The 25,537-nt window shown below is 35.6% G+C and overlaps 1 protein-coding gene across 3 annotated transcripts; it reads left to right on the forward strand.

The window, feature by feature from the left end:
* Nucleotides 1-1,062: 1,062 nt before the first annotated feature.
* PGAP1 (post-GPI attachment to proteins inositol deacylase 1) lies at nucleotides 1,063-24,082 on the forward strand. Of its 3 annotated transcripts, none has more exons than XM_075710877.1 (24): nucleotides 1,063-1,204; nucleotides 2,274-2,434; nucleotides 4,024-4,076; nucleotides 4,255-4,321; nucleotides 5,775-5,880; nucleotides 7,643-7,698; nucleotides 7,779-7,862; nucleotides 9,631-9,680; nucleotides 11,079-11,130; nucleotides 11,392-11,466; nucleotides 12,283-12,358; nucleotides 12,642-12,715; nucleotides 12,799-12,850; nucleotides 13,572-13,638; nucleotides 14,511-14,619; nucleotides 14,981-15,019; nucleotides 16,097-16,190; nucleotides 16,809-16,899; nucleotides 17,121-17,318; nucleotides 19,190-19,332; nucleotides 20,344-20,370; nucleotides 22,411-22,627; nucleotides 22,983-23,087; nucleotides 23,944-24,082. In XM_075710877.1, the coding sequence occupies exons 1-24, from the start codon at nucleotides 1,078-1,080 to the stop codon at nucleotides 24,080-24,082; spliced, it is 2,262 nt and encodes a 753-aa protein (XP_075566992.1). In that variant the 5' UTR covers nucleotides 1,063-1,077. The 3 variants fall into 3 exon arrangements, with proteins under 3 accessions (XP_075566992.1, XP_075566990.1, XP_075566991.1); XM_075710875.1 differs by lacking the exon at nucleotides 20,344-20,370 and adding an exon at nucleotides 21,077-21,127 and having other exon boundaries at nucleotides 19,190-19,322; nucleotides 22,404-22,627; XM_075710876.1 differs by lacking the exon at nucleotides 20,344-20,370 and having other exon boundaries at nucleotides 19,190-19,322; nucleotides 22,365-22,627.
* The last annotated feature ends 1,455 nt before the right edge of the window (nucleotides 24,083-25,537 follow it).

Here is a 25,537-nt window from a genome sequence, read left to right on the forward strand (position 1 = left end):
AATCTGTTTTTGTAACGCAAGTGTGATTGCATATTAGAAAAGAGAATATTTGCTTTTGGATGTCTTTCATCCTTTTTTCCCTTTTATAAATGACTTGAGATGAGCAGTGGATTTAAGGTAACATTTGTTTCTTAATAGATAATACATTTATGTGTTTGTCTACTAATGATGGTGCTAAGCAGTGACTATTAGACTGTTCTAATTGATGTGGTTTCTTTTCCTAGTACGTTCTCTTGGCTCCATTGCACTTAGAAAAGCAGAAGATATTGACTTCAAGTATCATTTTAATTTCTTCAGTGTCAACTTTAATGAGGAGTTGGTTGCATTGTATGGTGGTAGTCTGCAACGACAGACCAAGTTTGTGCATGAATGCATAAAAGTAATTCTTAAGTTGTACAGGGTAAGTAGTGACTTATGCTGAATAATGTACTTGCATTTTGGAATGGAATTCTGGGCTGCCTTTTCTGCTGGAAAACTGGAGAGTGATGAATAAGGGAGGGAGACTTTATAATCTGTGTGAATAATTGAATGTGATAATAGTGCAATAGAGAAGTGCTGCTCTTTAATAGATTTTTAATGCTTGTGACAATCCCAGAGCCTTGGTGTTAGGTTCTATATTACGTTTCTAAGTAAATACTTCCATGCACAATGTATGCTTTTTTGGTAGTGGAGATGTAAACTTTCCCTAGCTTATTAAAATATTAATATAGCATCACCTTACATCCAGTTTTCTCTAGTAAAGTTCTTTGATAGCCTATGTCCCTAAAAGTCTCAGAAATTAAAATAAACTGAAGTTTCTTATGCTTACACAGGCTATATAATATTTCATTTTGAGCTGCAAACTTGGCGTTAAGCATGTTTTTTGAGATAGCAACTAAATTTATATTCATTTTGTAAACTTGTCAAGTTGATACTAGTTAATATTATCCTTGAGAGGACAGAAGTTAATTTTTGGGAAAAAAAATGTACAACTGATAACCATAGTTCAATGTCAAATCTATTTTTGATGTGTCTAATTGCTCTTTGCTTAAGGATCGAGAATTTGCACCGACCAGTGTTGCAATAGTAGGTCATTCCATGGGTGGTCTTGTTGCAAGAGCATTGCTTACTCTGAAGAATTTTAAGCCCGAACTTATAAACCTCCTCATTACGCAAGCCACACCTCATGTTGCACCTGTAATGCCTTTAGACAAGTATCTTACTGGTAAGTATAGCAGGTTATCCAATTACATTGTATTTATTTATTGATCCTCTCAAGCATTGATAGGTGAGATTCTTGCAAATCAACAGCAAAATGTGCTGTTTTGTTTACTGTAATTAATCTATTCCTTTGTTACTCAGGTGGTTGTGTGAGACCACTAGGATACTGAGAGAAAGTAAGGTGTCATATAAAATGGATTATGTGGACTTCGGCTTCTGTGCAGGGCCTGGAGCTCTCGATAACTTGTAATTTTAGGAAGTGGCAGAGCATGTTGCTAAATTTGTAAGGTCTCCAGCAAATGACATTTTTTCTTTTTTGTAAAACCTGGCCTCTGTAATGGCTTTCTTTATCAAATGAATTGCCTAAATAGAGTTGCTAAATTTAATGTTTGTCATGCCCAAAGGTTGGGAGGATGAGACTATTGAATATAGATATAATTATATATTTTATATATATTTAGATAAAAGACAGATTGTATTTTCTGCTCACGTAAGTAACTGTGGCATAAAAAATAAAGTATAGTCATTATGCATGTACTATACACTTCTTGAAAAGCTAGATTTGACTAAACTATACTGGTGAAATACGTGCTCACTGATAATTGTGCTGCTACGTGTAGATGTTGAGGGAATTGGTGACGAAAAGGGAATGGACATTTATTTTCATTATTCTCTGTGGCACCTGAGAGGACTGGATTATCTTTAGCTGCTGAATTTGATTTATTGTGCTTGTATTAATTCTCCCTCTTACAATTGATTGCAATGCAATGCTTCTTCCTTGCTGACTGTTGGTGGACTGTGGCTGTCCTTAAAATAAATCTGTGGTTTGCTACTTAAACAATATATGTGCTTAGCTGATATAGAAAGTGTAAGTGTATCTGTCTTTCCCAACTGCTACCTCCTTGGGATTAAAACAGTAACTTTCCTTCCTCATATGAATCAAAAATGATAACTGGAGCTTGAATGTCCCTAGGGGGGCCTTACAGAAACTTTTAGTTAAATGTTTCTATAGCTGGTTTGTATATCCAATAGACTTATGGGGAAATTGTGATTGATTTTAATATATTTTATAGATTTTTATACAGCTGTAAACAATCATTGGATTCTAAAGGCCCAAGATTTAAGAAATTTAACTACCCTTTCTGTGGCGGGAGGATTCAGAGATTACCAAGTTCGTTCAGGACTGGCTTTTCTACCAAGATTGAGTCAACATGACAGTGCCTTATCTGTTGTGGTAAAAAAGCAAACTATTTTTTTGGTTTTGCATGGAGCTATGTTAGATAGCTATTTATGTAATGCATGCATCGGTGTCTAATTATAGTCTGTATGTGCAGCACAGTATAAATACGAAAATCCTACAAGTGACAACACAAAGTAGATAGTGTACAGTTATAAACCCATAAATAATTGTTGTAGTATAAATGAGTGTCCACTGGAAGAGGATGTGTTTTGGGGTGGATTTGACTCATCTGTTACTTGTTACAGTTTCTTCTCACCACCTTCTTGCACCTTTTTAGTTTCAGAACTCAGGTTTTATTTTCCTGCGTTTTTACAAGAGATGTGTATGTGGAGACTGACAGATGTGCAGTACAGGAGTAAACTGCTGGTTTGATTATAAAAAGACAGCTTTGGCTTCAAGCCTTCTTTTTGTATTTATTGTTTTTCAAAGAACTTAGGAATAGAAAGAATCTACTGGATCATCAGGTCCAGTCTTTTGCTTTTGCAGGCATCTATCTCCTTCCAAAATTAATCAAGCAACGTCATAGAAGCAGTTAGGTTTGTCATTCCATCCCCCCACCATCAACTTGTTCCCAACATGGAAGAAGCTGGAAGACATTCCTCAGTGGGAAGAAAATTTGTAATTTCCAACTTGTATTTACTGTGCAAGTCAGATTTTAAATGCATTTGTTCTGACGTTGACTTGAAATGTTATCTGAAATACTTGTCATTCCCTTGGTTTTTACCTCCCTGTCCATTATACAGAAAGCTGTCTATAAATAGTCTCAGCTCTGATTCTGCTAGGCTAAGAAGATTAACTCTGTATTCCCTTTGTCCTAGTAACTGTTCTCTGCATCTGCTCTACTTTCTTTTCTCTTGAGTTTTGGCAACCAGAATTTTGCATGAGATCTCAAGTGTAGTGGTACCAGTTCTTTCTCATGGTTGTTTTTGGTTTGTGGGCTTTGCAGGTTTTGTTTTGGGGATTGTTTTGTTGTTTGGTTTGGTTTTTTTTCTTCCCGGCTGTAATGTATTAATAGTTCATAGCTTACTTGAATCAGGTTGTACAACTAGGTGATGAGCTCCATTTATGGGAGGTGTTTTTGCATTTTAGGGACTAATAATATCAATATATGCAATGCACTTACGCAAATGAATAGCTTCAGACTGTCCAGTTCTTTCTACGCGGTGTTCTGATGCTCCTTTCTGTTGAGGATGCCCTTGCTTTTTCAGCAGCAGTTTTTATCGGCATGCTTCTATTCTTGTGTGCCAGGATCACTTATTAAAATAGTAAGATTAGTCATAGAAGCAGTCTTTGAAGAAATTTTTGGTAAGTTTCCTCCATACTATTATTTGCCCTTTCACCATTAGTCTCTGCTATCTAACATAGATAACTTAGTCATTTTGTTTTACAAGTGCTTAAGCACTTGTAAGATTTTTGACTGAAGAAGTCATTCTGTTGTACCCTAGTCCCTGAAACTCTTAAGATAAACACTATTCTTTTTAATAATTGCGCAAATATGCTTATAGAAGGAGGGGAAAGGCTTGCTTAGAATTTTAAAATGTTGAATACTAACAAAATATTAACTTTTTTCCTTCCTTAAACAGAGCTCAGCTGTGCCTAGAGCTTGGGCCTCAACAGACCATCTCTCCATAGTGTGGTAAGCTAATGGAACAAAGGTTAATTGGCTGGCCGTACAACCCTCTGTTCTCTAATGTTACACATTATACAATAATTTAACTTCATAATATTATTGAATATATGATGTCTCTTCTGACCACTTTTATTCCCCTGGATATTTCCTTTCTAGATTTAATTTTACTTATTTTGTCTTCTAGGTGCAAAGAATTGGTCCTGGCTACCATTAGAGCTTTTTTTGATCTCATAGATGAAAATACAAGGCAGGTTTGTATATGTGATCTCCTGTATATTTCTCCACTACGCTTTCTTCTTCCATCCCAGAATGCTTAATCAGGATAAATATCAGCCTATTATACAGAAAACTCCTTTTTGATTATTCTAAGTCATGCTGAGAAAATTGTTGCCGTTTTGCATCAGTCACTGAGAAATCCTGTGGCTTTGTGTTGTTTGACCAACATGTCAGAAATAATTAGGTGTTAACTCAGGTTTTAGTATTGACTGCTTGATGCTTTATAGCTGGGATGTAGACTGAACTTGTCTTCCATAATGCAGCAGGTTTAGTTGACCTTGCACCAGGATAAACAAATTTTGTGAGCTGTGTAGCTTTGAATGGGACCTCTCAGTGTTTCTGTCACCTTTTCTGACCAGTATACAAAGGGTGGACAAACTGTGATAGTTTAACTTGGACATAATACTTCTGGAACTTCCCCATGTGTTGTCGTCATAGTGGCCAGCATGTATTTGTGGTGTTCTCTTGCCGTAGCACTTAGAAAAATAGAATGCAAGTAAAATACCAGCATATTTGTTTACCTCCAGCTACCATTATTTATTGTGTTTCTAAAGAAATATCCTGCATCTTACTTTTTGAAAACTGTTGGAGAAATCTCTCATTGTACTCTGCTCTTTCTGAAATGTTATGCAGCACTAAACATGAATTGGGATTGAGGTCCAAGAGGTTGAAAATATGTAAGAGCAGAGCCCCTGACATAGAAGAGGAAGGCTTCCAGGTGTTCTTTTTGAGGCTGTTTGGGGCAGACTTCTCTAGTTTTAGGTGCACTCCCTTTAACATGTAATTTAGAGAGACAAAAAGGGGATACAGTTGTTCTAGAGTTGACTGGCAGTGTGCTAGAGGGTAAAACTTCAGAATTCAGTTGTAATGGCCACAATTTTGAAAAGCTGAATGGAAAAAAATTAGTCCTGGAAATACGATTTGGGGGGGAAAAAAAACAAAACTCCAAACAAAAAAAAACAACCCCAAACAAAAGCAAATCCCAATGTAGCTCTACAGCTATTTGGATGCTTGAAATATTAAGACGAGATGTAGTAAGCTGGATTTGTGAACTCAGACTAGTAAATATAAATGTGAGAATTTTTTCTAAACTCTGGTATAAGTGTGTTCTTTCGGGACGAATGCATATGTGGCTATAAAGACAATTTAATAGAATTATTTCCTTGCATCAAGAGTAGGCGAGGATATAAAATTCCTGAAAGTTTTAGCTATGCTGTATAACGTGTAGATTTTCTGTATTTCAGTGATTGACTATTGATGGCATCTTATTTGTTCAGATTATTGAATTTAGAATAGAAAGTGTACCATGTCTTCCAACAATCTCTTCTGCCTCTCATCCCCAAAACTGTATTGCTAGCTATGATCGTGTGACGATTGTAAATGACACAAATTGGTAAAAAAAAAATTGACAATGTGCTCTTTTTTTAGATAACTGAGGATCCAAAGAAGAGAATGTCTGTACTGAATCACCACTTTGTGAGACACCCTGCAAAGATATTTGAGGAAAATCCTGAAGCTTTTGCAGAACTCACAGGTGTGCAGGAGTTTTCATTTGAACAGGATTCAATGATACTCCTTTGTTAATAGTTAATCTTCTCACTAACAAACTTCTGGAATACATTTTGTCCTCTTCAGACATTGCTAAGATGATATATGGATTATAGACCTAAACTATCAGGTTTTGTGTGGCTTCAGCACTAAATAGGTTAAAATGAGTAGGAGCAAAGATCTGTGACTTTTATATGGCTTAGATTCTCGGGGATGAGCAGGAGTCATATTTACAGCAGAGTATCCAGTAGACAATCTCAAAAATTTGGAATAGCTGAATGCCAAAGGTAGAGTCTTGCATCCCATGCTTGCATCTATGCTTGCATCCCATGCTTGCAAGAGGGATAGTATGGGTGTTAGCCATTGTGTTAGTTTTGTGCTACTCATGGAAATCCTGAATATTCAGATCTGCTTCATCAGTGACTTCCTTTTTTTCATGACATGGCAGGGTAAAACGAACTGCACACTAATGGTTTCCTTGTAACTGCTAAGAATGCATAGTTAAAGGTGAGAAATTTTGACTGCATGGAATCTTGGAAACTAAACAAAACTTTTGCAGGGCACAGCTGTATTCCTAGTTTTGGTGAAGTGGACTGAACCATTTTATGAAAACCATTTTATTTCAGGAATTTTCTTAGTGTAAGCTATTGCAGAAGTACTAAGGTAGCTTGAACATTGGTGTCCAGTTTTGGCCACCCTGGTATAACAAGACATTTACGTGTTGACATATACCGAAGTGAGTATGGAGCAGAGGACCACCAAATTGGTTAGCTCCTGGGGCATAGGACATGGGGGAGAGATGCTGAGTGAACTGGGTTTTTTCACCCTAAAGAGAGTGCTAAGGGGGATCCTGTTGCTGTCTTCAACTACCTAATGAAAGACTGGAGAGAAGGTGAAGCTAGATTTTTCTCAGAGGTGCACAGTGATAACACAATAGGCAGTAGAGTCCAGTTACAACAAAAGAAATTCCAATTAGATATTAGGAAAAAGTATTTCACCAGGAGGGCGGTCAAACACTGGAACAGGTGCACAAACAGGTTGTGGAACTGAAATTTTTGTTTGTTTGTTTGCCTTTTTTTGGGTCAGGTTTTAGCAATAAGGAGGAATATGTTTAAATTGGATTTCATGTTTGCATCTTCCTATTTGTGGTGATCTCTTGACACTTAGCTAAATTTCTGTGATGAACTTGTTACTCTAGTTACACAGAAAAAAGATATTAACCTTTTTTGCATGACAGTTTGCATTGTTTGTACCTCTGATCTCTTCATTATTGCATTTACTCTTTTTCTCCAGACATATCTTTAAACTGCTACTGTTTTCTTGTACGTGTTGTTCACTTCATTATTTGACTTGCTTCTACAGAAGTTTCTGTATTAGTTTTCTTAAAAGGCTGACAGGAACAAAGACTGGGGCTGTTTCTAATGTTGCCTCAGCTTTAATCAGTCACTTACCTTGTAATTACGTTAGTATCATTCAGTTTCTTACTTGTTTTGTTGCCTTGAGAGCTTTGTTTCAAGATTCATAGGGTTTTTATTTTACAATTAATATGTAGTAATTGGATCCTAGGGTTTTGCTGTTTCCTGTGTAACTGATGGTGACTATTGCATGTTATTGTTGATTAAAGTTTATAAAGTTTATGGCCATTTACAGATAAGAGATAAGAACTTAGTGATAAGTAAAAGATAAAATTCTGGGGACAAGGATAATAGTTCCTGCAGTGTGGCATATAAAAACATATTTATTTTTAGGAGCTTTCATGTGGATTACAGTCAAAGCCTCAAAATGGACTTACTCAGTTTACAATGTAAGTAATATTTTTTTTTCCTCATTGTGTTTTTCTTTTTTTTTTTTTTCCACTAATGAGCAATTTTTTTTTCTTTTAAGGATTCTGATGGAAAATATTTCATATTTCCTCTTGCAAGCCACAGAAAATTATACAGTCACATTTACTGTGAAAACAGTATGTTGGTGAGAAAATACTTCTTTAATGTCTGGAATTTGTTTATAAAGCTTTATTTTTTTATTTTAGATTTGCTGCAGCTTTAAGACAGTTTAATGAACAGTGGTTGAAATTACTGACATCCGTTTACATTTGCAGCCTAATACATTGTGTTAGATGTACTTCCTGTTTTAGCATGTCACACTTAGTGTTCAAGATCTGAAACCTTCAATGCCACCTGAACCTCAGATGTTTTATTTTTGACTCCCTTATGGGTAGCCCCAGATTACTTTCTCCTTTAATTTAGTGCAGTTCTGTATTGATGGTTTTGAATGAAGAAGTTATTTTTAGTGCTGTCAGGATTCAGCCATACTTCTAATTTGGGAAGGGTGTTTGTAGGTTTGCTTTCCCATAATAAAATTTAAGTGAGCCTGAAAGGCTACAGAGATCTTCCACTAAGCAGTGGAAGTGAATGGAAGCCAGATGAGAAAACAGCACCTTCTCAGTTGTCTCCTCTTTTGAGAGGAGAGGCGATAATGTGCATATCTTGTATTTTTAGCTCAAGACACATGAATTCCGCCAAAATGTTTTTGAATTTTTTTTAAAAATATTTTTGAAGGAATGAATGTAATCTTGTGGCAAACTGGAGATAGATAAATATGCTTTTCAGAATTATGTATTTTAGATTAGTGGCAAGAAAATTGAGATGCTTTCTCATTCCATCCTGTCTGTCCCTATTGCCACTCCTCCCCTTATCAAAGAGGTTCATACCACCATTGTGGAAAAAGAGTGTATATTCTCGGTGCTTTTCTCATTGTCCTTCCCAGTAGCACCTTTGATATTTACTCATTTCTTGTGATCTTAGTTGTGCATTAGTAGGGTAACTTTTGCCTTTCTTGTAATACCTTAAAGACAGGACTAGTACTGCTTGAAGAGGAGGAGGTACAGAACAATGTCTGAGATACTTGCATGATGGTGTTATTGCTTCAGAACACTTACATTCTCAAGGCTGGGGAGCAGCAGAACATTAAAAATCGAAAGTGTTCCTTGACTGCTTAGGATAGTACCCTGAGACTTTTTTTTTTAGTTAGAAAAGATTAAACTGTACTAAAATTAAATTTTACATCATATGTAAGGCAGATATTTTTTGGAAGAGAAATGATGAAAGTCTGTTTGCTTAACCTTGTATTTGTTTTTAGAAAATCTATTGATTCATAACTAGAAAAGGTGACAAATGGAAGTTGTTTAAAATGGTTCCTAGAAATCCCCACCTTTCACTCTTATGTTTCATATTCTCGTCCTTGTAATTGTAATTCCAATGTTATGATATCAGACTTTTAATGGAGGATATCACTTGCTGTTAACACAGAAGTCTGACTTCATTGTGAAATGAAGAAAAAAGTTGGTGGATATCTTTCATTATAAATAATTGAGGAAATCTGAGACAGACTGTTTTTATCATCATCTTTGCTTTTACACTTCGGAATTTGACATCCTTACGTGAGTTTTGTCACTATAGTGATAGCTGCTGCAGACACACTTAATAAAAACAGTGTGAGATGAAGGTGGAAGTTTGTTCCTCTTTTTACTAAGTTATTTGCACCAAGGTTCTGCTATCAGAGGATTTTTAGAACAGTTGCTGACATCTGGTGTACCGAAACAGTTAGCATATCAAAATTTTGGAGATCAGCAGCATTAACTCCTGCATTGTTTGGAGTAAAGAATTGCTATTTTTAATATATTTATAAACACATTCACACACAGGTAATGTACTGTTTTATGGTATTGACTTTACAGGACACAAGTAGCTGGATTTATGGCTGTAGGAACAGTAATTCATCGATGTGGTGAGTATAAACAGTTCCTGTTCTTTATTCAAATGGATCTTGTAAGACTACATTTGAATTTAAAGCATATAAAATATCTTCCTTCTTAGGAAGAGATTAGGATGAAAAGTAAAATTCTTACTGTGAATAATTCATGCTTTCTGTATCACCAAGAAAACAGGAAAGAATAGGTTTTCTCAAAATTACTGCATGAATGCAGAATAAAATAGGTGTACTTTTTCTTCTTAAAGCTATATTTTTGACCTTCATTGCAGTGAAAAGTTGCTCCTGTTGCTCTCTTGTGGACACTACATGCTGTGCTAGATTCCTAAATCGTGTGTTTTGTAGCATCTCTTTAGAATCCTATGACAGAAGACATCAAATGTCACTCAAAGCCTTCAGAAGAGTGGATTGAAGCACCTCTTTTATCTTCTTATTCCAAAATTGCTATTGGCATATGAAAAATATGTAGAAATGTGGGTGATTCAGTGACCATTTTAATCAGGTCATTACAATCATTACAAAATGGATTTAAAACACTGGCTTAGTTTACATTTGCAAAGTAAGCTCAAAGTAAAATTCAATCTACCCTTCAGATTAGGGAAAGCTTCCAGGCGGAATTGAGCTAGCATCATATTTATGTGTTCTGGGATCTGTGTTGAGGTGTATAGCCACAGAGCCTTGCCTCCAGCTGATAGCCAGATGTCATAATTACTTTTTCCTGATCCAAGGAGAAGTTGGCTGTTACTCCTTTGTATAACCTTTGATGAGCATCAAGTGCAGGTTAGTCTAGTTCAGGACTGCTGCCTAAAACCTCATCTAATAATAGTGTTTTTGCTGTGGACTGTCCTGAGGTCATGTAACACTACTCAGAGAAACAGCAGTATCCTGGTATTCTAAAAATCATAACTTAAAATTACTGAATGAATGTGTTGCAGTTCGGTGTGTTAACATAAGTACACACATTTTAGAACTGCTGCAAGCTCTGCAAGCAGCTAACAACATCTTTGTTTTATATGGTATGTTTTAGATGTTGCCATAGGAAAAAGTGGTACTTTGGGTGTTTAAAAGATGCTAATAAAACTGTATGTTAATTCAATGCCAGTGCTGTTTTAGCTTATTAAGTTTTCATTATGTGTCTGAAGTTGCATGGCTAATAACTGCTGAATGTTTTGTGTATGACAAAGTTAGAGATTTGCTTAACTTGTGTTTGCAAAAACAAGATTTGCAGTATCTGAAATGCTTATAATTTGATAAATTGCTGTGGTAGCTAACTGCAGTAGACCCAAACTTGTTCTCAGTTTAAAAATCATGTGGATCCATATAGAGAAAGAGAAAAGCTGGTATGTTATCCACTGTCATAATGTAGTGCCTACATAATGAATATGCTCATCCTTTAATGTGCATGAATTTTTACAGCCTGGAAGCTACTGATTTATCCTGGAGAGCTGAGTTACTTCCAACCACCAAGGTAAGTATTGTACATAACTTGTAGGAGGAAGAGGTGCTTTGTGGGGTTGTTGCACATCATGGGAGAAGGATCTGTTCTGTTTACAGCATTGGAACATGCAGTTGTATTCCAGAGGAAGGGGTATGAGAGGTGGGCATCTGGGAACTGGCAAGGGGCAAGCTAAGGGTTATGTTCAGTAATGGCTTTTATGGTTTGTTTTTTTTTTTTTTTTCCTTTTTTCCTTTCTCTCTCTCTCTCTCGTTTGTTTGTTTATGTTTTAAGGTTGTAATACTGAAACTTCAGGACTATCCTTTGTCCCACATTGTCATTCAGGTACCACCCACAGCTGGCAATAAGGTAAAAAAAAAAAAAAAAAGAAATGTAGAAATTGCTTGCTTAATGTGTTCATAGCTTTCAGATGCTATGATGGAAGGAAAAGGAAGTATATTAAACGTGCTAAGTTATTTTGAGAAACCATAGATGTACAATTCAGTGTGGTTTGAAGGTAACTTTGTGATCTTCTGTAAGTTCAGAAACATTTTCATTTGATAAAATACCAAATGCAAGGCATGAATAGTACTTGAAACACACAAAGCAACAGTTCTCAAACCAGTTCTTAGAGTTCTTGTTGGAGGTTCTGCTTTTAAACTGCTTTTAAACTGCTTTTAAAAAGTAAACAAATGCTGGATTTACAATGGAATGGAAAATAATTTTTAAGTGAACTAAATACTTATTAGAGATGATACAACTCATACCTGCTGGATACTTTGCTTTGCTTTTGAATGATTAAACCTCAGGAGACAAACTAAAGGTTCTTTTTGCTTAGGAAATTGTATCCAGAGTTTGGACAAGTCACTCTCCTCTCCAACACTCCCTCCAAAGAAGAATGTACCTGAGGAGGGATGTGAGCTGGATTCTAGTCATTCTCAGCTGTTTGAATAGCCTTTTGAAGGCTGTTGCAAATAGGCGAGAGCTAGAGTAATCTGGCAGTCATGCTTAAGCTACCCAAACTTGTACTGCTGTGTACAGGAACAAACTAGCTGCAAGTCCCTATCAGTGGAGTGTGGAGAGGTGGCTTTTCAGTATTTGTGTCCTGGACTCTGCCTGAGCCTGTGCAAAGGGTTTATAGTCTTGTGCTCAGTTTAGATCTGTATTTAATATCCTGAATTGCAGTATACTTTGGGCTGTGAATTCTTCAAAGAAGATTCCAGAACAGTACAGCTTCCTGTAACACATCTTTTCTCATTTGGTAAGTATAGCATATAACTTCTGTAAGAAAAATGGAAAACTAATGTTACTAATATTTGGATAATAAATTTGCCTAAAAATTCCAATGGTCAGGAGTTTTTTGGGGGTTTGTTTTTACTAAAGTAGTACTGTTTTTGTTAGTAACAGACAAAGAAATAAGAAATATGGGGTTTTTGAGTAACAGACATAGAAGCACATAAGTCTCCTGGAAAAAAAAAATCTGAAGATGTAGTGAGTTCTCAATTAATTTTATCTAATATGTGAAAATAATACGTCCTTTACAGGACTTTCTTCAAGCAAAATTCTATTAAATTCAACTGGCTTAGTTTACAATGTACAGCTCCAGCACTTTAACCAAGTAAGAATACTACCTAATTTTTTAAGCTAATGTAACCACTGTATGGAGAATGTGAGTAATTTTTTTTTTTTTTAATGTTCTAGATATATCAAGCTTTCAAAATTTATATAGAGAGCCACTGCCAGTCACTCAAAGGTAAATGTAAGTCTTCTAAAGTATACATTTATAAAACAAAGCTTGTTGAAAATTCTCAAGACTGAAGCTGGTGGAAACAAAAGTCCTCTCATGCAATGGGGTTTAGGCAGTACTGTTATAATCTGTTCAAATATCTTTGCTAATATCTCTCGCTTTCCACTTTTTCTTAAGAAGGATAGCTCAAAGAAAATGTGGAATTAGTCCTCATATGTTTGTTTTTCTTACTTCCCAGCAAAGGGAAGTTGAACTTTCAGCAGGATTCTGCATTATGTTGAAAGTGTTTCTCAAGAATAGCACATTTGGCTAGGATTTTTATTTGCTAATTGTGGGACTCAAATTTGAATGTTGAGCTACATAAGCCTAAACAGAATGGGATGCTAAAGTACTTTGCTTAAAAAAAAGAAAAGTGATGGATTTATTAGCTTGAGGTTACAGCTTTGTATTGAAAACCAGAAGTTTCCTTATAACTGTCCTGCCTTTAAACATTGATGTCTCACTGTCTTGTTCTGTAACAGCATGAGACAAAAAAATGTCATTTTTGTTTAACGCTAACTGCACTGATCTGCATTGCAATGTCAGTTGCAATGTAACTGCAAGCCCAGTGATTCTGTATAGTGATCTATATGCCACCTTTGTTTTACTTGCATTTCAGTTTTCGGAGGCAGTTGCCACATCTTGTTCTTAATTAATTTTATATTTTTTTAATTCTCTTCAATTTCAGAAAGAAAACCTAGTGTTTACAGACTTCATATACCCTGGTCACATGAAGACTCAATAACTGTAGCGAAGTAAGAACTTTAACAATTATAACTTCTTGATATGTTTTTGAAGAATGTTTGCAACCTGTTGTGGTAATATTTCTGATATGAGACAACTTCTCCAGTCTTAAGTGTTTGGCTTCCTCATTTACCTTTCTGCCCTTGTTGACAAAGTTGTTTTGACTTTTCCTCAGAATAAGAATATCTACTAATTGTTTAATAGTCCTCACTAATTTTCTCAAAAAGGAAGTCAGATTTGCTGGTTTGAAATTCTCAGCATAATCTTTGACCATTTCAGGAGTGGGGGAACGGAGGCAGCTCTGGATACTGGCTTCTTCTCGTAACCCAGGGTTTGGATCATGCAGCAGCCCTAAGTTGCTTCAGCAGCATAGTCCTGACAAAATCAAATTATATGGCTTGAAATATGCGTCACTCATGAATTGCAGTTGAACAATCTGACTTTATTTTAGATGGTTGGAAAACTGTCTTCCCTGTTTATTTTAGAGGTCTTAAGGATACCTCCCTATCCACCCCCCCACCCCCATATTTTCTGACAACATAATACTTGCAGGAAACTGAATTGTATTCTTGAGAATCTGTCCTTCCTATTCTTGTCACTCAGCATATTTACATGTTTGGTGAGGCAGTGTGTATGCTAATGCTAAACTTGTCTGTTTTCATTTGTACCATGCCCCTTGATAGTTCAGACTACAGCGGACTGGGAATGTTATGCATTACGTTATTCTTTGTGATAGGATAAACAAGTTCATTTTACCATTTAGCTCATAGCTTGTGGTGACACTTGGTGTACTAGATCTGCTTTATGTGCAGTTGTTGAAGACTAAGGCATGTTTGGCTTTTTGTGATTATAAGGACAATTACCAATTAAGTTGCTCTTTCAGAGTTCCATCTTTTACTGAGATTTCTGCAAAACTGCATATTGCTCAGCCTCAAAATGACAGCAGGGTTCCAGAGTTAAATATTTACTCTTCTTCAGACTGTCAGTATGAAGTGAGTAATACAAATTTATTTCATAGCTACTTTGCTTTGCTGTATAATTTTTGCATAATTCAGTCTTTTAAAACTAGCTAATTAATCAAAATAAATAGTAAGCAAAGGCTGTTTCGCCTTTTTGTAAATGTTGTACATGTTACAATTATTTTGCAACAGCTGGAGTAATATTGAAAGTTGGCCTCTCATTTCTAAGAAAAACTTTAAAGCATTTGTTTTTAAAAAGTCAGTAGTAAGCTGTTGTACATTTTAGTTATGGGATTGCTGTAATCTAATACCTGTTGGCTTCTTAAAAATAGAAGTATTTTGTACTTATGCTTACCGTTGTATAAAACAACAAACTATTTCTTCTTTTATCAAGGTAATTCTGAAGACGTCACTTCTACAGGTTCTTGGGCAAGTAAGAAAACCTTCTAGTACTAGATTGGTTTTTTTTTTTATGTCAGTAGCATCTATAGAAGCTTTCCCTTCCTCCCTTCCCTACTATGGCACTTGAAATTCCTTCTTGATGCCAAGAGAAACACTATTCAATGATCATTTAAAACCTTGTCACCTGGCAAGGCATCGTATCCAGATAAATGTCAGGCCTCAGTGTTCAGAGGAGTAGAAAAGCACTCTAGCTCTAAAGAGCTAATGTAAATGTTGACATTTGGCTTTGTGGTTAGCTGAATATCTGTAAAGGGATGAGACTGTAGGTCACTGTCTTGCCTGATGAGTCAGTAGTGTTAAAACTTCAAAACACATTTGGCATCAACTAAAAGTTAGGGGAAAAAAGTCTAAGTAGATCCTTTTCAACAAATTTTCTTTGGATATCAATGAAGAATACGTTTCGACACTGGTATCAGTAAAAACAGTGTAGCCATCTGCAGTTTTCTGATTCTAAAAAGTAATTAATTCACAAGCACCTAAGTGTAGTGCTGGAATATTACTGGCAAGTTTCTCTATTTGAATGTATGCATTTATATCAAGGATTTTTCATTTTAATATTTTAGAAGAATTTATGTGCTATTTGTATGTTAATCCTGACTTGGGGCAGTGGAAGCCAATTAAAACATTCATGAAATTGCTTCCGAAAAGTCTTTGCCCCAAAGTATGTGTAACTATATGCAGGTTTTCCTTGGAAAGTGGCCTTGTACTTCTAATTTTTTAATTTACTTTACTGAAACACCATTAATGTGCTACTGTATTCTTTTAATATTTGTCTTGACTGGAAAAAAAGCATTAATTTATAATTTGGTCATTTATCAGGACATGTTTGATTAGTCGTTTGAGAGATCCGAGTATTTTCCATATATAACATTAATTGCTAGTGGTGGTTATCAAATACTTACGCATCAAAATGACAAACTGTTTCAATCTTTTAAGAAAGATTTTCTAATCACATTATCAGGCTGGCTTCATGATAATACTTTTGTGTGTGTGGTTTTTTTTAATATATTCTTTTATATATAAATTAAAAGTTATCCTTGTCTTTCAGATAATAAGATTCCATGCTGGCGCTCTTCCTGTCTATATTGTTTCTAATATTCTTCTTACTTATGGAGGACAATTGAGCACATTGATATCAACAGGTAGCTTTCTAGAAAATTTTTTTCCTGTCACAACTGTTGAAAGACTAACTACTTGTGAATTTTTTAAGCTAAGTATCATTGAACTTGTGCAAGTACTTGGATCCATGCTCTTCAGTTTTGGTTTTTGTTTGTTGGTAGTTCTCCACAATTGTGTTGTGGAAGAATATTTCCTTATTATTTTAGTGTGCAGTCCCTTGTTTGCAAATTATAGGTATTGCACAATATTTTAGAATTAATAGAAGTCTACTTAAAAATACATGTAAGTTTAAAATATATTGTTAATATGCACAAAACACTTTATTTCTTGCATGAAGATGATATTTGCAGACTCACTTTTAGACATGTCTTCAGACAAAATGCATTTTTCTTTAAACTTAGGTGGTGGTTGTAACAATCTCTCTAGAAGCTCTTGTGTCATATTACCTAGTATGAGTGATCCAGTGAATAAGGGCCTTGATGATGAAATATGTTGACTTGCAGTACTGTTATAAGACACGGTTATCTTGTTTTAAAGTAAACTTTCAAACCTTTGTCTGAATGTACTTTTTGTTGTGGATCTTCTTTATTAAAGTTCATGACAGAATAATAACTGTAGATGCTTTCTGTTCTTGATTCTAGGCCAGTGCTCAGACTTTTCCCTTGAACTAGTTAGGACAGCTAAACCCTACAAAGTAGAACCTCTTATAAACATTGTTGTGTTTCTGCAGGGGTGAGTTTGCATGTTTGTTTATTTATTTATTTAAAGCAGTTTCCAAACCGGAAGTTTCAGTAAAACTATTGGTGGGGAGGAATATTATTTTGTCTGTAGTCACTGTGAATGCCTGACTGTGATTTTGTTTGAAAGGCTGTAGTAGGAGGAATAGTTGATAGATATCTTACTGTAATGGCAATTGGAAGGGATAAGTAATACTGCTTTCATGTTTTTGGCAGGTTTAACTGGTTTAGAGAGATATGGGAGTCACTGTCGCTGCCAGAGGTGGATGCTGCTGTACTGAGTAGTCGGGATGCATGGTTCCCCCTTGTGTCCCTGATTCTATTTCTTTTTGGGACAGGCATTGCCTACTGGAGTGGAGTATTTTTCTCTACATCTCTGAGACTCTTCTCTTCATTGTGGCTAACTCTGATTAGGTAAAACAACATTATGTTGTTATAAAGGTTTTCAGTTTGTTTTTGAGGGAAGCTTGTTGGGAAAAAGAAAACAAATGAACTATTCCCTTTTCAGCAGCTCAAAAAATGAATGTATCCATTTAGAGAAGGGACTATAAGCATTGCAGTCCATTCCTCATTATTCATACTGGATAAACTGCATTAAAGAGTACAAGCAGGTTTGTAAAATAAAAACTTCTTGGATGTTCATTTCACTCTACAAGACTGATGAATTTTATAGATCATGTCTAAGAACACTGGAATGTTTTTGCTTGTACAAATGAATATTCAAATATGCAAGTGGGTTTTAAAAAAGCAAGGAAGATAAAAAGATTTTGAAAGAATTTAGTAAATTGGATAACATCCTTAGCTATTTTAATGGTTCGACTGTTCTGACACTGATAACAGTCCTCAGCTAGATCTGAGCCAACTCTCTGTCTCCAGGAAGTTGGTTGGGATGCTCTTTACTCAGAAAATATCTGCTAAATGAACTCTTTCTTTTTTCATCACTAGCACTTCTGCTCTTATTCTGCCAAATAATAGGTGTGGTGTTGACTATTTCTTCTCAGCCATCTTGTTTATAAATTACAGTAGATGCTTCAGTATTAGTTTTAAGTGATGAAGTGATGAACTTCTAAGTTTTGAAACTACTCTTACTAAATTTTTAAGGGTTTTAGCTCAATTCGTACTCTTTTCATTAAAGCTTTTGATTTCTTGCAAACCCCGAGAATGTTTTGGGCAGAAGCAGGAAAATAAGATTTTGTGTGTCTACCTGTAAGTCAGCTGGTTCATTTAGAAATTCTACTGCCTCACACAGTTCTATTACTTTACACAGTTTTTGATCTACTCCTGAATTTCTTGGAACACCCCCCCCCCCCCCCCCCCATTTATTTTCTATAAATTTCTCTAAAGTAGACAGTATTTACCTGACTTTTGCTCAGTGTTCTGAAATGATCTGATATGGCCAGCAGCAAAGAATTTGCCACTAGCTGTCTGTGGAATTTTTTGTTCTTGTCAGCTAGCCTTCTTTTTGTGGTTATTTTCAGTATTTGTTGCAAAGGCTTTTAAAATTGTATTTTCCAAATAATGCTTTTTCTGTTTCCAATGTCTGCTTTAATACTGGAATATCCCATGAATACCCAAGAAGTACAGACTTTTTCGTAGTTCTGTTGCACTTCCTTCCACTGCATTCCCTCATTGTCATACTTCCTCAGCTCATCTTTGTCATTTCAGATTCATACTTGTCTCTTAGTTGTATGACGTAGAGTCCAGAAACTTAAAATAAGCTTTTCTGTGTGTCTCAGACTGTGAACAAGCAGAAATTCCTGCCTGGGAAGAATGTTTGCCACAGAATTAATCTCTTGGAGACTTATTGTAAACTGCTATACTATCATGGAACACTGCAGTGCATTAACATTTGTAGTAGGAATCACTTTTGTGAAAGTGCAGCTGTGCAGTAATAAGATACTTGTTTTCTTGGGCTGAACAGAAGAACTTAGTGACTGATGCAGATCTACAGCTAGCATTATCAAATGTTTTATATTCACTAGCATATGCTTTATGTTGCCCAAATGAAGTAAAAATAATACATTACTTACAGACATAATATTCTAGAAGGTGTAAGATTGTTTCGTTAGTTCATTTGATAAGGAAGTTTTTCTTGCATAGTAGCTTATGTAGTAGTTGGTATATATGTTAAAATTTGTCTAACTATTTTTCCAGTGTTTAACCAATATTCAGGAACAATTTATTCTTTTCAGTCATTCATGAAACAGAATTATTCTTTGATCTTTGTAGGTCGGATGTTATACAAAAGTATAACAGCAGTTTTTTGTTTCTTTGGTTTTTTTTAGACCTACTGTACTTCAAAAAGATAAGTTGATTACACCCAGAAGACTCTGCAGGGTGTTATCCCTTGCTTTGGTTAGCTGGACCACTTGCGGTGCATTTGCTGTATTCATTATTTATCTTCAGTATTTGTTTAAGGTACTGAAAGGCTAAACGTTTTTAATTTATAACTGAATTCAAAATTTTGTATGCTTTGAATTAACCCTATGTTAAAAGCAAAAATACAGATTACCATTTTGCATACTTAAAAGAAATGTTATTATTTGGAAACTTGAAATAGGTCTTTTTTTTTAACTTATCAGACTCTCACAGTCTTGTAATTTTTAGGATTATTTTTCTTCTTTTGATAACGCTTCTTCCAAAGAAATGTACAGTCCCATGTGTCTGCTACAATAATGTATATAATTGCAGTTTTTAACTTATGGATAGGTAATGTTATAAAATCAAAGACTAATAGCTCCCTTGAAGAGAAGCTTTAGCGAAGGGAGGACTTGGAATGTTCTGTAGAATACTTTCGATCTTTAAAGACTTTTCACAAATCTTTATGGAGTAAAAGGAAGGAGGGTGAATATGTTGTAGAATTAGGATAGTCTTATTGTATGTCTAATCTGATCCCTTGGTTAGTGCCACAAAGATCCATATTTAGTCCCTGCCATTCAGTTTCCATGGTCTTCCTTGCATCAGAGCATCTACTTATCTGATTCACCCTATGGTTATATAGCTGCTAAATCAGCTACTATACTTAGTGTCGTGGTTTAGCCCCAGCCAGCAACTAAGCACCACGCAGCCGCTCGCTCACTCCCCCTACCCCGATGGGATGGGGGAGAGAATCGGAGGAGTAAGAGTGAGAAACACTCCTGGGTTGAGATAAGAACAGTTTAATAATTGAAATAAAATAAAGTAAAATAATAATAATAACAATATAATAATAATAGTAATAATATACAAAGCAAGTGATGCACAATGCAATTGCTCACCACCTGACGACCGATACCCAGACAGTTCCCGAGCAGCGATTGCTGCTCCCCGGCCAACCCCCCCCAGTTTATATACTGAGCATGACGTTATGTGGTATGGAATAGCCCTTTGGGCAGTTTGGATCAACTATTGTGCCTGTGCCCCCTCCCAGTTTCTTGTGTACCTGGCAGAGCATGGGAAGCTGAAAAGTCCTTGACTAGCATAAGCAGTACTCAGCAACAACTAAAAACATCAGTGTGTTATCAACATTCTGCTCCTATTAAATCCAAAACACAGCACTGTGCTTGCTACTAGGAAGAAAATTAACTCTATCCCGGCTGAAACCAGGACACTTAGCTACTAGGGAAGCATTGGAGCATGCATCTGGGAGTAGGGGCACAAAGCAGAGCAGCTTACAGGTGGTCTGAAGCAGGTAGGCGGCAGCTGAAAGCACAGCCTGAGGAACAGCACTATCTCTAATTGAACTCCCTGTGACATAAAGTTACCCTGTGAAGGACACTCCCATGCTGACATTACTCCCCCTTCTACAGTAAAATCGCTGACATGGGACTTTTCCGATGTGGCCTGTTTCTGGGTTTCTGCAGAAAGTGAAGTAGGGCTGAATTAGCAGGAGGAGTTGAGGAATATGCGGATTTTCTACTCTGTAATCTTGGTTGAGCACAGTGGAAGGGGAGAAAGCAGAGCAGCGTAAGTTTTCTTTCTGTGCTTGGAAATCTTTCCTTAAAGAGAGTACTTTGGATGCTGCTGATAAAAAAGGCAGAGGGAGTTCTTGCACTGCAGCTCCATTGGGGCCCTAGAACCATCTAGCTATAAAAAGGGCAAAAAAAAATTATTAGCTCCACATTTTTTTTTTTCTTCTATGTTACAGCTTTTGTGTGAAGAAACATTACTAACAAAGCTGAACTGTCTTACAGGTTATAAAACTGCATGTGAATGTCAGAGCAGAACAAAACATGCTCAATGGGGTAAGTCTGTTTCCTGCTTCTGTTCAAAACTGTGACCAAAAATTTTTGGCAAACCTATCCATTATGAATTGTTACCATCTTGCCTTGGTAGTATTAGGTTGTGCTGTGATGACTGGATGGCTGTAGTTTACTTACTGTGTGCATGATGTGAAAGAAAAGCCGGGACATGAGTAGCCTGTTCCATCACATATGACTGTTGCATTCACTGTTCAAGATCACTGCAGTGTGAACTTGTCTGAAGTACTTTTAAGAAGAAAATTTAGTCTCTAAGAAGAAAATTTAGTCTCTGAATACCTACGGAACAACAGGTTTTGTCTAAATTTTGGTATTTGATTATCCATGCCTTGTCTTGGAGAAAAAAAAAAAAAAAATTAATTTCTAGGTAATAATCTATACTACAGACAAATATTTTTTCCAGATAGGTAGTTGGTGGAGTTTAGGGTTTTTTTAAATCAGGATATGACAAATATGATGTATTAGGTGGATATGGACTGAGACTGCAGTAAATTGGGAGCTGTTTAAAAAGGAGTGAAGAAGCATTGGGTTTCATGCATTGTGAACTTTGTTTCTTTTTCAGTTACTTTAAGGTATAGGATTGAAGATGTAAGCAGGTGTGGGTACAAGCATATAACAACTACCTGTTCTTTTTTGCAAACATAGAATATAGTTTAAAAAGCAATCTTCCAGAAAAAGTTGTTGACAGTTTTCTTTGGGTTTCTTTGAGTGTGTTTTGTGTGTTTATTTTTAAATCCTCTCCTTCTCTTCTTTCATCTCCATATAATTTTGTTTTGTTTCATTTTGGGTTTGGGTTTTTTTTACTGTCATTGCATGTTAGCATCTGCCAACTCATTAGTTTATCTTTGTTATTTATTCCTACTGCTAATATTTTACTCCCAGTTGCATTACCTCCTGTGTCTTTTTCCTTGAATGATCATCTGTGATTTTCACCCACATGCTTTATTACTCCTTTTATTCTCTTCTTCCTCCTTCCAGGAACTCCATTTCTTATTGGTGTCAGGGCATCTCCGCTCTCCATTCTTTTCTTTCAAAGGCATATAAACTAGTAGTGTATGAGAAATTTCTGGTTAAATCTAGATGCTTTAAAATTGAACTATTGAACTTTGCTTTTGATGGCTTTTTGAGATATAAATTGCAAATTTTCTTCTTAAATCAGAGCTGGTATGATACTGTTACGATAGTTTCTCCTTCCTCCTCCCCCAGCATGGGTTCTTACAAGCCTGTGCATGTTTTTGTGACTTCTGTCTTTTATTTTCAGGATTCAGACCACTCAAAAGAAACTTCACAGAACTCCAGTATACACGCAGTCAAAAACCAGAGTTCAATGGACAGTATTTCAGAAGCAACACAATCTGTTTCCAATAGTACAACAACTGCTGAAGCCGTTAACAGTCTGAAGATGCATGTTACAATTCTCAATTTATTCACATGGATTGTGCTGCTCAACTTGCCATCTTTAATTTATTGGTTAAAAAATCTCAGGTAACTTCTTAAATTGCCAGTGAAGCGGAAGAAAAAAATATCAACCTTTGAAGATAATAAAAATTGCAAATGTTTGACTCTTTACATTATTAGCTGCCTTATAGTATTAAAGACTTCTGTTAATTATAATAGTTTTTTCTGTGCAATCTGGTTTATGTTATGGTATAAGTAGGTGTTAAGTGATTCAGTGATATACTGAAGAAAGTAATGATTCAGAAAGAATTTAAAACCAGGCTGTGATGCCATATACATTTCATGTATGTTTGTTGTTATCAGCATATGCTTGTTCCCCACTTGGATTTTATTTGGTTGCCTAGTTTAGAAGTAACATGCTTTTTAAACCATTTCTTTGCAGGTACAATGTTAGACTTGATCCTGATCCATGTAGATCTACAGCTATTGTCATCGTATGCATTTTAGAAATTCTCATGAATTCAAGTACTTCTGAAGTGAAATCAAGGTATTGTAGCCTTATCTCCAGTTTTTGTTTTCCTGCTTCTTTCTTACTACTTCTGTTTGTGTGGTAAAACTTAATTTATGCTGCACAGACATGTAATTGTTCAGCCTACATACAGATTCATTAACTCATATGGTTAAATCTTAAAGACTAGGTAAAATGCATGCAAATTACCTGTAGTTCAGCTAAGCGGAGAAAATCATGTGTATTTACCACAGGGACTTAAATGAAGTATTTGCGATCTAAACAATCAGTTGCATAAAGACTTCTTTAACTGTGACTTCTTCATTCATAATTCATTGAATCCTTCCAAATGTTACAGAATCCTATTATGTTTAGCAATTATTATAGGGAAGTTACAAGGAAAAGTGAATTCTAAACCATTATATTTATGTTCTTGTAACTCCCCCTTATGGGCACGCTTGTGGTAATGTAATGTGCTTCCTACTGGATTAAGAAGTTTTGAGCACTTGATTTTGCTGAATGGTAGAGTATTTCTTGTTCAGATATAAAATTAGTCAGTGCCTCATGAAAGACAATGAATTATAACCAGTATAGTTTATCCTCTTGACCAGTGTTAACTCAAATGATCTAAACCATTAAATCTTTCTTTGTTACAGAGAACTTATTTCTAAATTAATAGAATATTTTTAAATGTTGTTTTATTAGCCTTTTTGAATAATTGCTCTTGCTTATACGTCAATTATTATTGCCCAATAGACCTATTTGTTCTGTTTTAAAAATGAACAAAGCCTTGAAATCTATAAATTATTTTTCAAAAGAAAGTGAAATATGGTATTTGCGTACCTTCTGCATGTACGGCTATAAAAATGGCAATTTTTTCTTTATATTCTTACAGTAAACTCTTGAAGATCGCAGCCAAAGTTCCACTCCCTTTGTCTGTTGCAATGTTGGCCTTTGGACAAATGCATTTATACAAAGTACCATACTTTGTAACCTTTTCTCTTCTTCTACATGTGCTGTGTTGTATTGTGTAACGTTCGTTATACGCAGGAAGAACACTGCAGCCTAGAAACTTAACACTGGAGATGGGGCAAATTTCAACAAAGAAATGCCTAGATTAATATCATCATCAGTTTACATTATGTGTGAAAGAGGACAGAACTGTGAATACTTCATGAAAAGTTCGTGGTTCTGTTCATGTTGTTTAGAAAGCTTTCAATGGTGTTTATTTCCTGACTGTGAAAATTAAGTGAATTAACTGCGTGTGTGTGTAAGCATGTAAATCATGTCAGTGTAACATCTCAATACTCTGTTTGCCTTGTAGACACTTTGATATTTCACTATACTTTGCTGAAACAGACTTTTTTTACTCACCTTGCCATACAGTGCGTGTTACGAACTTGCATCTCTTGCAGGTCTAAATTATGCTGGTTAAAATTCAATACATTTCAAGCACACTGTGACCGTCACAAAAACTACACAGCCAAGTATACTTTTAATCATTTTATGCTATGTTTAAAAGCTGCCACAGTTGTGTCTAGACAAACTAGAATGTACTGCTTATATAGAACTGTTATTTCTATCGAATCATTTGTTCAATCGGTATGAGTTGAACATTTGTGAGATTATTGAAAGTCTTACACATTTTTACTTTTTGTGAGAGTGAGAAAACAACAGTATTCTTTGTAGCTTTCTATTCAGGAAGGATACCAGCAGATTCATAAACAATTTGCTCTAATGTTGTTTTAAAACATTGTCAGTTTTCTCTGCAATTTTGTCAGTTCTGAAACTTCTCCTTGGACCTTGTCCATATGTAGAAGCTAGCAAACATTGAGGTATGGTGAGGCTACAGTGCAGTTGCTCTACTGCACTGTTTCCAAGTAGACAAGGCAGGTTTCTTTTCGTATTGTAAATGGAGAATCAGCAGTCTCATAATAAATGTCTATACATGATATTAATATGGAATAGTTACAACACTGTAAATTCATGCCCTGCCATACAGTGCTAACTTCTTCACATGGACAAACTCTTAGTAATAGTGGGAAATACTGACCATAATTATTAGCTCTGTATAAAGTATTATCTTAGTGCCTAGATGCTACAGTGACTGCCATTTATAATAAAGCCTAAAATATCTATGTGTAAGGAATTCTGTCCCCTGGGTATGTGTTTTGCCAACAGAAGAAATCTCAGTAGCCATTAGGTTAAAATGATGTATTGATTCTGTGTAGAGATGAGCCTACTACTTGCTTCTGTGTTAGCTGTCTCTGCTCTGAGATACCTGTTATCTTCATATGGAAATACTAGACCAGCTCAATCGTACAAATAATAAGAGGAAATCTGCTACCCACAGTCAGTCAAGTATATTTTTGATATAGTAGTACAGCCAGCCTGACCCATTAATTTTATCACATCTCATTAATCTTGCCTAAAGTGCCTCAGTTAGTTGTAGCGTGTTGTTAGGGTCAATTAATTTGAGCTGGCTGGAA

This window comes from Pelecanus crispus, chromosome 5 (assembly GCF_030463565.1).
Source record: "Pelecanus crispus isolate bPelCri1 chromosome 5, bPelCri1.pri, whole genome shotgun sequence".
NCBI classification, from domain to species: Eukaryota; Metazoa; Chordata; class Aves; order Pelecaniformes; family Pelecanidae; genus Pelecanus; species Pelecanus crispus.

Coding starts and splice junctions, on each gene's coding strand:
- PGAP1 (XM_075710875.1), top strand. CDS start 1,078: ATGGGTGGTCTTGTTGCAAGAGCATTGCTTACTCTGAAGAATTTTAAG. Junction 13,639..14,510: donor GACTCAATAACTGTAGCGAA/GTAAGAACTTTA, acceptor TTGCTCTTTCAG/AGTTCCATCTTTTACTGAGA. Junction 15,020..16,096: donor TTCTACAGGTTCTTGGGCAA/GTAAGAAAACCT, acceptor CTTGTCTTTCAG/ATAATAAGATTCCATGCTGG.